This window comes from Pseudochaenichthys georgianus, chromosome 23 (genome assembly GCF_902827115.2).
Source record: "Pseudochaenichthys georgianus chromosome 23, fPseGeo1.2, whole genome shotgun sequence".
Taxonomy (NCBI): Eukaryota; Metazoa; Chordata; class Actinopteri; order Perciformes; family Channichthyidae; genus Pseudochaenichthys; species Pseudochaenichthys georgianus.
The window spans coordinates 24,368,168-24,380,418 of record NC_047525.1 but is presented as its reverse complement, the minus strand read 5'-3'; the positions used below and the strand labels follow the sequence as shown (position 1 = coordinate 24,380,418).

General features: G+C 42.0%; 1 protein-coding gene across 1 annotated transcript in view; it reads left to right on the top strand.

Annotated features, from left to right (window-relative positions):
* The window catches only part of plxnb2a.1 (plexin b2a, tandem duplicate 1), a 185,717-nt gene extending 176,729 nt beyond the window's left edge, over positions 1-8,988 (top strand). The window contains 7 exon segments of the mRNA XM_034112386.2: positions 984-1,135; positions 1,588-1,748; positions 3,051-3,198; positions 4,973-5,037; positions 5,507-5,582; positions 5,678-5,752; positions 7,483-8,988. Coding sequence (XP_033968277.1) covers positions 984-1,135; positions 1,588-1,748; positions 3,051-3,198; positions 4,973-5,037; positions 5,507-5,582; positions 5,678-5,752; positions 7,483-7,587 — 782 coding nt within the window. The 3' untranslated portion in view covers positions 7,588-8,988.
* The last annotated feature ends 3,263 nt before the right edge of the window (positions 8,989-12,251 follow it).

Below are 12,251 nucleotides of genomic sequence, written 5' to 3'. Positions count from 1 at the left end.
ACACTCAAACACACACAACTCAACACACACACACACACTCACTCCACTCACACACACACAACACATACATGCGCACACACACACACACACACACCACACTCACACACTCACACACCACACACATACATGCGCGCACACACACACACACACCACACACACACACTCAACACACACACTCACACACACACACATACATGCGCGCACACACACACACACACTCACACACTCACACACACACACACACACACATACATGCGCACACACACACACTCAAACACACACACACACACACACACACACATACAAAGGACAACAAAATTGAAGAGTTAGGAGACAATGGAGGAAATGTCCTATTACATCCAGACTCGCACACTCAAACACACTGACACAAACACACAAACACACACACACACACACACACACACACACTCAAACACACATACACATACATGTTCACACACACTCAAACACACAACACATGCACACATACATGCACACACACACACACACACACACACACACACACACACACACACACACACACACACACACACACACACACACACACACACACACACTAACTCCCTTGACTCTTTATATTAATACTAATACCGACCTGAATGTGTGTTAGTTGTGTGTCCCGACCTGAATGTGTGTTAGTTGTGTGTCCTGAACTGAGTGTGTGTTAGTTGTGTGTCCCGACCTGAATGTGTGTTAGTTGTGTGTCCCGACCTGAATGTGTGTTAGTTGTGTGTCCTGAACTGAATGTGTGTTAGTTGTGTGTCCTGAACTGAATGTGTGTTAGTTGTGTGTCCCGACCTGAATGTGTGTTAGTTGTGTGTCCTGAACTGAATGTGTGTTAGTTGTGTGTCCCGACCTGAATGTGTGTTAGTTGTGTGTCCCGACCTGAATGTGTGTTAGTTGTGCGTCCTGCGTGTCTCCTGACCTCTGGGCGGGGTATCACGACCTCTGCTCCCTTTCAGAGAACGCCCTGCTGGAGGACGACCACACCTTCCACCTGGTGCGCCCGGCGGATGAAATGGACGAGGGGAAGTCGAAGAGAGGAAGCATGAAAGACAAGTCCATGACGAAGGCCATCACCGAGATCTACCTCACCAGACTGCTGTCCGTCAAGGTGAGGCACTGACACACCTTCACTGCAACATTCCATAGGTATGCACACACACACTACACGGCGGTCACGTGTTGGTACGCCCTTAAAGCGTATTCAAGCATCAACGATCATTTACCCACGTTTCATTGATTTAACTCATAACTTCTCTCATGAGGACGTGCCTCGCCTCCACTGAGCGGCCCTTCGTATATATATGTCTGTATGTGACCTGCTGTGTGTGTGTGTGTGTGTGTGTGTGTGTGTGTGTGTGTGTGTGTGTGTGTGTGTGTGTGTGTGTGTGTGTGTGTGTGTGTGTGTGTGTGTGTGTGTGTGTGTGTGTGTGTGTGTGTGTGTGTGTGTGTGTGTGTGTGTGTGTGTGTGTGTGTGTGTGTGTGTGTGTGTGTGTGTGTGTGTGTGTGTGTGTGTGTGTGTGTGTGTGTGTGTGTGTGTGTGTGTGTGTGTGTGTTTCTCAGGGCACTCTGCAGCAGTTTGTGGACGACTTCTTCCGCAGCGTGTTGTGTTCAGGGACCGTAGTTCCTCCGGCCGTTAAATACTTCTTCGACTTCCTGGACGAGCAGGCGGAGCGACACGACAACGTGGACGAGGAGACACTGCACATCTGGAAGACCAACAGGTACACAACGAGTACTGTGTGTACAAGTACAACAAGTATTATACAAGAAGAGTAGTGTGTGTACAAGTACAACAAGTATTATACAAGAAGAGTAGTGTGTGTACAAGTACAACAAGTATTATACAAGAAGAGTAGTGTGTGTACAAGTACAACAAGTATTACACAAGAAGAGTAGTGTGTGTAGAAGTACAACAAGTATTATACAAGAAGAGTAGTGTGTGTACAAGTACAACAAGTATTACACAAGACGAGTAGTGTGTGTACAAGTACAACAAGTATTACACAAGACGAGTAGTGTGTGTACAAGTACAACAAGTATTACACAAGAAGAGTAGTGTGTGTACAAGTACAACAAGTATTACACAAGAAGAGTAGTGTGTGTACAAGTACAACAAGTATTACACAAGACGAGTAGTGTGTGTACATTTGGATTATTTCTAGTCTTTACTTTGTACTGTACGATGCCATGTCTTTAACATTTCCCAAATTGGGATCAATAAAGTACTTCTTATCTTATCTTACAAGTACCACATGTTTTATACAAGATGAGTAGTGTGTGTACAAGTACCACAAGTTGTATACCTGGTACTTGTCTATATTCTAGTTCAGTGCTTCTCAAAGTGTGGTCCGCGGATCACTGGAGGTCCGTGAGCGCCCCCTTGTGGTCCGTGAGTATATTGGTAACATTTCACATTTGAAATAAATAAATAAATGTAAGTTTTCCGCACTCTCGCGGGAATATCTCCGCAATGGATCGAGGTTAAGTTTCACTTTCGATTGCATGATATAGCCCAGCGCAACACCTTCGTCACACATGTTGCCACTTGTTTGTACCATTTTCAGGCGATTTGTAATCTGTTCTAGAAAAACGATGTGATTTTGGATATTTGTGGAGTTAGGTGGTCCTTGGTATGAGAAGCTTTGAGAAACACTGATCCTGTTGTATTCAAGTTAACCGATGCATTAAGGTTGGACAGTACAGGAATCATTCAATCTATTTGATAGTCTTACTTTTGACTGAAAAGTGCTAGATAAAAGATAAAATAAAAATGTAATCATGGTCAAATGAATGTGCATAAATTGAGTGTATGTAAAATATATGTATTTATTTGTATCATTAATACCAAATGCAACCTCTGTTAGCAAACACTTTCAAATAAATATGATTGTTTCTCTCACTGTATTAAAAAAAAAATGCTCAGAATTCTGACTACTATATATTTTTTCTTAATTCTAATAAAATAATAAATAAAGAAACCTAAGAGTGTGTGATTGGTTCTGACGGGGTCTTTGTCTCCCCAGCTTGCCCCTGCGGTTCTGGGTGAACATCCTGAGGAACCCTCAGTTCATCGTAGACGTTCACGTGACGGAGGTCGTGGACGCGTCGCTGCACGTCGTCGCTCAGACATTCATGGACGCCTGCACCAAGACGGAGCACAAGCTCAGCAGAGTGAGTGCAGAAAAACATTACATTTAACTACGAGAGAAACGTTCAAGGATTCAGGGCTTTTATTGTCACGTGTACATCCATAGCTACGGTGTGGATATCTCATGGAAGATCTGAGGTCACAGGCTCCTCCTCCTACCGTGCAACACAATAACACAGATACAACAGTGCAAGTAAATACAGATCAAATAGAATATAGTAGAAATCATCCTTGTATCTCCGGCACCAGCAGAGTCAGAGCAAAGAAACAAATCATTAACCTACTGCTTGAGAAAACTCGTAGGTCTTTTGTAACATACATCCTATATATCGTAGGTCTTTTTTAACATACATCCTATATATCGTAGGTCTTTTGTAACATACATCCTATATATCGTAGGTCTTTTGTAACATACATCCCTTTATCGTAAAGTATTTCTGTTAAAGTGAGAAATCTGAAGAAAATTCAAACATTTGAAAAAAGACTCAAATCTGAAAAAGTCAAAATTGTGAAAACATCTGAAGACAAACCGCAGTACCACTTTACAATAAGACTACCCTCATAACGGATTCATAATTAGGTTGTAAATACTTTATTAATCTTTAAGAACCGTTTATAAACCAGTTCTAACATCGATCATCAACACCGGCTCACTATTTGGCAAGATGACTAAAACGTATATTGGCTACTAATGGTGCTTTTCCACTGCAGGGCCTCGCACGGCTTAGCACGGCATGGTTAGGCCTAGTTAGGCCCGGCTCACTTTATGCTGCGCTTCCATTACAGTGTAGTAGCTGGGGCAGTAACTATAGTAACGCAGTGTAGGCGGAGCCGTGACGTCATCTTCAATGAGAACCACAAAACCAACACAGCCGTTAGCCGTTAGCCCTCAGAGCTCACAGCTCCTCATATCTGATCAGAAACTAGACAGAAGTGAAACAAGTACAAACCACAGACTGCCTGTGTCATGGAGAATACAGTCGCTGCTTTATTTATGTCTGTAGGCCGTTGTTGTGAGCGTGGACGGTCGGAGCATATACAACGTTAGCTTAGCCAAGCTACATTTAGAAAACACGCATTTTAAAAGGTGTTTCTCTGCCGTCTGTCTGCAGACTCGTCAAAGCATTAATTCATGGTTGTTACTAACCGGTATCAGTGTGTTGTTACTTCGGCATCATTTTGAAACGTGTATTACAATTAAATCACGGTACAATATGTTCATCTTGTTGTAGTTGTAGCCACTCACATCACTAGTTTAGCATACTCAGCCCGGTTGTTGGCCCGGGAAGAACCTCGATTTTGGAGAGCCAGACTGTGAAAAAGTACCCGCTAGCCGGAACTACGCGTCATGCTTAAACCATGCTACTACGCGCTGCAGTGGAAATGCGCCATTAGCTTACTTCGTCTTCTTCATCAGCCAGCATCCTTGGTATCTGTTGTTCACCATCTTGATGTTTCTTGTCATCTCTTATTTACGAGTTACTAACATGTATAGCTGCCAAAAGGGAGCCTTATTGGAAAGTGTGAAACAAACCACCATTTATTAACGAGTTACTACCTCTAGTAATAAGCAGTACAGATACATGTGGGCTCACTATTTGGCAAGCAACCGGCCACAGTCGCCCTGTTTATCTCGTGTCTTATAAAAGTTCACAACCTAATTAATAAATGTTTAACAAACTATCCATAAATCCTGCACGAAGAGCGTCTTGTTTGCTTCTCATTTTGTGTTTCATATCATTCTAAGAGACGATATTTGCAATAACTAAAGATATTCCCCTCTTGTTTTTCCTGCAGGAGTCTCCTAGCAACAAGCTTCTCTACGCAAAAGAGATTTCCACATACAAGAAGATGGTGGACGAGTGAGTGTGTTCTATTAAATACACAGGACAGATGTGTGTTTATATATTAGTGCACAGCAGCGTGGATACATGTGGACCAGTTAAAGCTTAACATATCAACTTACAAAAAAGAACATTGTTATTATTAAATATCTTTTCCCCCCCAGTAGTTTAAAGTGTTAAAAAACAGAAATGAACATCAAATTCTCTCGTTTAAAATTAACATTATTAAGCAGAATCAAAGCCCTTTTTTTATTTTTTGTGTGTGTGTGTGTGTGTGTCCTAGCATTACTATACTTGTGGGGACCTAAATCTGTTTACGCACTCACGTGTGGGGACTCGCCTCCCTTATGGGGACAAAATGGAGGTCCCCATAATGTTAGGGTGAAGACTTGGTTAGGATTAGGCATGTGTTGGTTAAGGTTAGGATAAGTCTCCAGGAAATGCATGTAAGTCAATGTAATGTCCCTGTAATGTGTGTTCTCTCTAGTTACTACAAGGGCATCAGAGAGATGGTCCCTATCAGCGATCAGGACATGAACACACACCTTGCTGAGGTTTCCAGGGTATGTAAAGAAACTCATTTTAATAACAGAACATGGGAAATGTCTGTTTTAGGTGATTTGTTATTTTTTAACACGTTTGAACCTTTGCTTTGCAGCAACACACACACGAGCTGAACACCGAGTTGGCCTTACATCAGCTGTACCAGTACGCCAGCAAGTACTACGATGTGGTGAGAAACGGCTTTCTGTCAAATAGGAAGATGGTGGTTTTCAAGTCAACGTTTTGAGAAAAGTCAATACGTGGATAAAAACAGGTTTAAATTAAAAAAAAATCAAGTCAAAAATCTGAGAAAATATTAAAAAATCTGAATAATTTGAAGAAATTCTGAGAAAAAAAATCTAAATCTGAAAAAAGTCAAAAATTAAGAAACGTTGAAAAAAAGTAAAATTTCTGGAAAAAAATCATAATTTGTAAAAAGTCGATAAATTGAGAATAAAAGTCAAAATTCTGGAAAATTTGAAAGAAATCGGAAACTAAATAAAAAAATTGGAAAAAGTCAAGTTTCTGAAAAAAAATGAATTAATCTTGGGGGGAAAAAAGGATGAAAATGTAACTGTCACTTTAACGGCCCGTCCACACAGCAGCTTTAGAAGAATCTTCCACCGCTTCTCTGCCCGTTGACTTTGAATGGGGATGACGTCACTTTGCCTCGCTTTTCGCCGAACTGCATTGTGGGGGAGCGAAGCGGAGATTTCCAGGATTCAAAAGTTGAGCAATGTTCAACTTTTGAAGCTGAGCTGGAAGCACCAGCCAATCAAACACGTTTATGCAAATCTGACAGTAGAAGCGCTAGCCAATCAGACCGCGTGTAAGCAGGGAGAGCCAGACCGCAGTTCATTTCCTCATATTCCAAACGAGAAATTACGGTAGCAAATCACCCGGTTCTTTACGACCAGAACTATTACCGGGATACAAACCGGAGGAACCAGCATGGAGGGAGGTGGCAGAGACAGGGGGGGAAGCTGGTGGGGTTTCGCCTGTTTGGGGAGTTTATATATATATATATTGCTCGCATAAAATCCCCGGGGTTTTTGCTTTGTATGTCGGGGGCGGGACATTCATGTGATTGGTTGTTGGTCGCGTTGCTCGCAAAAAATCCCCAAGCTGTCAGACAGCTGCTGTGTGGACAGTACAAATCTTACATTTGATATTTTCTGTCATATTAACAAATCAATCAAATGAAGGCCTCAGTGACGCGTCCTAAAACCCGGAAGTAAGTTAGCATTTTAGCACTTCCGGTTCCTTCGACAAAAACGCAAAGCAACTTCTCCCTTGGGTTTATCATCACGTTTTGTTCATTAAATCCATCAGCAGTGACCGCACTATGATTTCTGAAGAGTTGACGTGTCTGAAAAACGATGGCTGTGACGGCCCGTCCACACAGCGGCGTGCGTTGAAGCTTGCCGGTGGGCGTGTCTGAAACTCGACCAACAACCAATCACATGAATCCCCGCCCCTGACACACAAGCAGCGGTTTGATTGGCTAGAGCTCGTACTGGCATACGATTCGATTGGCTGACGCTTCTGCCGAGGCGTAAAAAGTTGAACATTGCTCAACTTTGAAGCAGCGACCCTGCTGTAGCTCCTTGATAGCATAACGTTAGCATTTAGCTTCTGGCGATTAGATTTATGATTAGAAAAGTAGGGTAGACATGTGGAGATTATCCGCTGAACAAAACGTGATCCGTCTCTTCAATGCGTCTCAACCACAGACCTGATTTCCAGCTATTTTCCAAAACCCTACGGAGAGATTGCGTTTTTGTCGAAGGAACCGGAAGGACTTTACTTCCGTGTTTAGGACGCGTCACCGTGGCACACTTTGTAGAATGCTTGTCTCTTCAGTGTAATCCTGTTAAGCCGTGACTCTTTACCCAAACGTCATGTTGTCGTCTTTTCCAGATCATCAAGTCTCTGGACGAGGACCCGGCGGCCCAGAATAAGCAGCTGACGCTCCGCCTCCAACAGATCGCCGCCGCGCTGGAGAACAAAGTCACTGACCTTTGACCTTTGACCTCAGTGAAGGTCGGATACTAGAACACACAGGAAGTTGTTTTCCCCGGGAATGGACCTAAAAGGCGGACGAGCTCACGGACTCTAAGGAATGTTTTGACCATAATAAGGACTGAAGTGGGAGGAGCCACAGGAAGCTGATGGCCATATAAGGAGTGACGGGGGGAGATGTTATGAATGAACGAAGATTTTTGGACAATTTACGAGAGAGAAGAGTGGTGGGAACACTTCCGGAGAGACGACACCAAGAAGGCCATTTTAAAACGTGTGAAATCAAAGGGTTATTTTTTTAATTCGGTGTGATAGTCGGTCCCTTTTGCTTCTCTGCACCACACCATTTATTTTACCATTCAAGGACTAAAGAAGTGCCACTTTTAGGATGAAGAATTTACATAAAAAGACATTACCAAATATTTTCTTTATATACGACGCAGCCCTTTTTTTTTTCTTTGTGGAAGTACGATCACAGAACTGTGGATTTGAGGTCAACATTTTTTGTTTCCACTAAACGGCAACGAGAGAAATCGGATGTTTTGTCAGTGAAAGAAAATCGTTTCATCGTTTTATTTAATCGACCAATGGAAACCCACTACGGTACACACCACTGGCCAATCAGGGCTCTTGGTTGAGGAGAGTGAAATCAGGGTACGATGTCCAAAAAAACCACATAATTTTAACATTTTTTAATCATACCCAAATGTTGTTTTTCATATCAGATCATGTGAGGACACCACGCAGATTATTCGTTCGTGTTATTCTCTGTATGCAGGCTTTCCATGTGTGAGAAGGATCTTTTTAATGGACTGATACAAAGCCACTTAATTGCTTTATTTTGCAAAGTGTTAATCAGGGTGGTCCATATCCATGTGCAAGAGTGTGTGAGTGTGTGTTCAACATGTGTATCCTCACCGGTTTGCTTGTTTTACTTGTCTGCCTAATCATGCTTGCTTTTACTTTGATTTGTTTTTATAATCTTTGTAGTTTCACCTCTGATTGCCCTTCATATATATAATGCTGCTTTTCGTTTCTGCGCACACGTGAGGAGATGAAGTGTCTTCTGAAGGCAGGGTGTCCATGCATCCTTCAAAAAGGTGTCGAATAAATCAAAATGTGAGGTGTTCAATGTATTAAATCCAGTTATTGTATGGCCTTTTCGTCCGCCGTGCTTGCAAGTGTTCTTAAAACTGCAATATGAGAAACAACAAAAGGTACGTCCACTCAAAACACGCTGAAACAACAATCTGACGACATCCAACACACACACACACACACACACACACAAAGAAACCAAACCATAAAGGAAATACTTCTCAGTATGTGTGTGTATTTCTTTGTTTGATTTGATGCATTTTAAGTCTCCCTTACAGCTTACATTAAAATACAAATGAAACCACATGTCTGCATATTAGTGTCCTGCAATGTGTCATCGTGAGGTTTAATCTCCTAAACCAGGGGTTCCCAAACGTTGCCATGCCAAGGACCCCATCCTCTGGCAGGGACCCCCCTGTTGCAATTTCTTTTTTACATGATGTGTACAAGTGCCTCCCGATGGAGCATGCAGTGCGTTGCCACTACATGTGGGGCCTTCTGCCTGATCGAAGCTGTCACTCCGCTTTCTTTGCCTGTCATAGCCCCGCTGCCCCATCTGAACACACACCCACACAACGAGACCAGTCAAGTCCGTTTGAGATGATGTACTCATCTAAAACTTGGAACATGTCTCTTCATGTGGTCCTACCTTCCAGAATATAATAAAATATTATATAAAGAATATAATAAAATAAAATAATATTTCCTCAACAAAATTCTGATTGGCTTGAAGGGCGGTCGTGTGATTCAAAAACCAAAAATATTAAAAGATTGGCATCAAAGGACACAGATTGATAAATATAGAGTTATTAATAACATCTATAAAAAAAAAATAATAATAATTAAACTTTAAAAAAAAAAAAAATCCCGTTTCCCTCAAACGTTGTGTGACCCCCCTGGCGGCCCCCCGGGGGGTCGGGGCCCCCACTTTGAAAAACACTGTCCTAAACGACACATTCATCATCCTCACCTTAAAGATAATAATACATTGATCATTATTCTTTGCCTTCTGATTCCAGCCCACGTGTCTACCCTTCTGATTCCAGCCCACATACTGATATACACCTGAACATCAGCAGGAGAGAACTCTTTAAAGTAGAGACACTACATACTGATATACACCTGCACATCAGCAGGAGAGGACTCTTTAAAGTAGAGACACTACATACTGATATACACCTGAACATCAGCAGGAGAGGACTCTTTAAAGTAGAGACACTACATACTGATATACACCTGAACATCAGCTGGAGAGGACTCTTTAAAGTAGAGACACTACATACTGATATACACCTGGACATCAGCAGGAGAGGACTCTTTAAAGTAGAGACACTACATACTGATATACACCTGAACATCAGCAGGAGAGGACTCTTTAAAGTAGAGACACTACATACTGATATACACCTGAACATCAGCAGGAGAGGACTCTTTAAAGTAGAGACACTACATACTGATATACACCTGAACATCAGCAGGAGAGGACTCTTTAAAGTAGAGACACTACATACTGATATACACCTGAACATCAGCAGGAGAGGACTCTTTAAAGTAGAGACACTACACACTGATATACACCTGAACATCAGCAGGAGAGGACTCTTTAAAGTAGAGACACTACATACTGATATACACCTGAACATCAGCAGGAGAGGACTCTTTAAAGTAGAGACACTACATACTGATATACACCTGAACATCAGCAGGAGAGGACTCTTTAAAGTAGAGACACTACATACTGATATACACCTGAACATCAGCAGGAGAGGACTCTTTAAAGTAGAGACACTACATACTGATATACACCTGAACATCAGCAGGAGAGGACTCTTTAAAGTAGATACACTACATACTGATATACACCTGAACATCAGCAGGAGAGGACTCTTTAAAGTAGAGACACTACATACTGATATACACCTGAACATCAGCAGGAGAGGACTCTTTAAAGTAGAGACACTACATGCTGATATACACCTGAACATCAGCAGGAGAGGACTCTTTAAAGAGTGTGGCCCCTTTAATGTTAAATATAATAAATCTGATATCTCTTAAAATAGACCTCTCTATCTCTTCTTTCTCCCACCAGCGAGTGCCTTTCAGAAGAACTGAAATAAGATTTGGAAGTAAATGCCAAAAGAAATAAGTGTCTCCTAAATGACATGAGACAATAAGAAAGCTTGGACCATTTTGTCCCTTTGGGAAGATATGTGACATTAAAACTGAAATGTTGAGATTTTACTGAATAATTTCTCAACTTTAAATATGATTTAAAAACCACTTGATATATAGGCATTTACGAAGTGCATTAGGAATCATGAACGGTGGAACATTAGTTTAGCGTAAAACCATTAAAAAATACTTCTATATTCCCCACATCTCCATGTCTCTTCTACATCAACATGTGTCCCCTCTTCTTCATGTCTCTTCTACATCAACATGTGTCCCCTCTTCTTCATGTCTCCTCTACATCAACATGTGTCCCCTCTTCTCCGTGTCTCTTCTACATCAACATGTGTCCCCTCTTCTTCATGTCTCTTCTTTCATCAACATGTGTCCCCTCTTCTTCATGTCTCTTCTACATCAACATGTGTCCCCTCTTCTTAATGTCTCTTCTACATCAACATGTGTCCCCTCTTCTTCATGTCTCCTCTACATCAACATGTGTCCCCTCTTCTCCGTGTCTCTTCTACATCAACATGTGTCCCCTCTTCTTCATGTCTCTTCTTCATCAACATGTGTCCCCTCTTCTTCATGTCTCTTCTACATCAACATGTGTCCCCTCTTCTTCATGTCTCTTCTACATCAACATGTGTCCCCTCTTCTCCATGTCTCTTCTACATCAACATGTGTCCCCTCTTCTTAATGTCTCTTCTACATCAACATGTGTCCCCTCTTCTCCATGTCTCTTCTACATCAACATGTGTCCCCTCTTCTCCATGTCTCTCTTCCACATCAACATGTGTCCCCTCTTCTTCATGTCTCTTCTACATCAACATGTGTCCCCTCTTCTTCATGTCTCTTCTACATCAACATGTGTCCCCTCTTCTTCATGTCTCTTCTACATCAACATGTGTCCCCTCTTCTTCATGTCTCTTCTACATCAACATGTGTCCCCTCTTCTTCATGTCTCTTCTACATCAACATGTGTCCCCACTTCTTCATGTCTCCTCTACATCAACATGTGTCCCCTCTTCTCCGTGTCTCTTCTACATCAACATGTGTCCCCTCTTCTTCATGTCTCTTCTACATCAACATGTGTCCCCTCTTCTCCATGTCTCTTCTACATCAACATGTGTCCCCTCTTCTCCATGTCTCTTCTACATCAACATGTGTCCCCTCTTCTCCATGTCTCTTCTACATCAACATGTGTCCCCTCTTCTTCATGTCTCTTCTACATCAACATGTGTCCCCTCTTCTCCATGTCTCTTCTACATCAACATGTGTCCCCTCTTCTCCATGTCTCTTCTACATCAACATGTGTCCCCTCTTCTTCATGTCTCTTCTACATCAACATGTGTCCCCTCTTCTTCATGTCTCTTCTACATCAACATGTGTCCCCTCTTCTT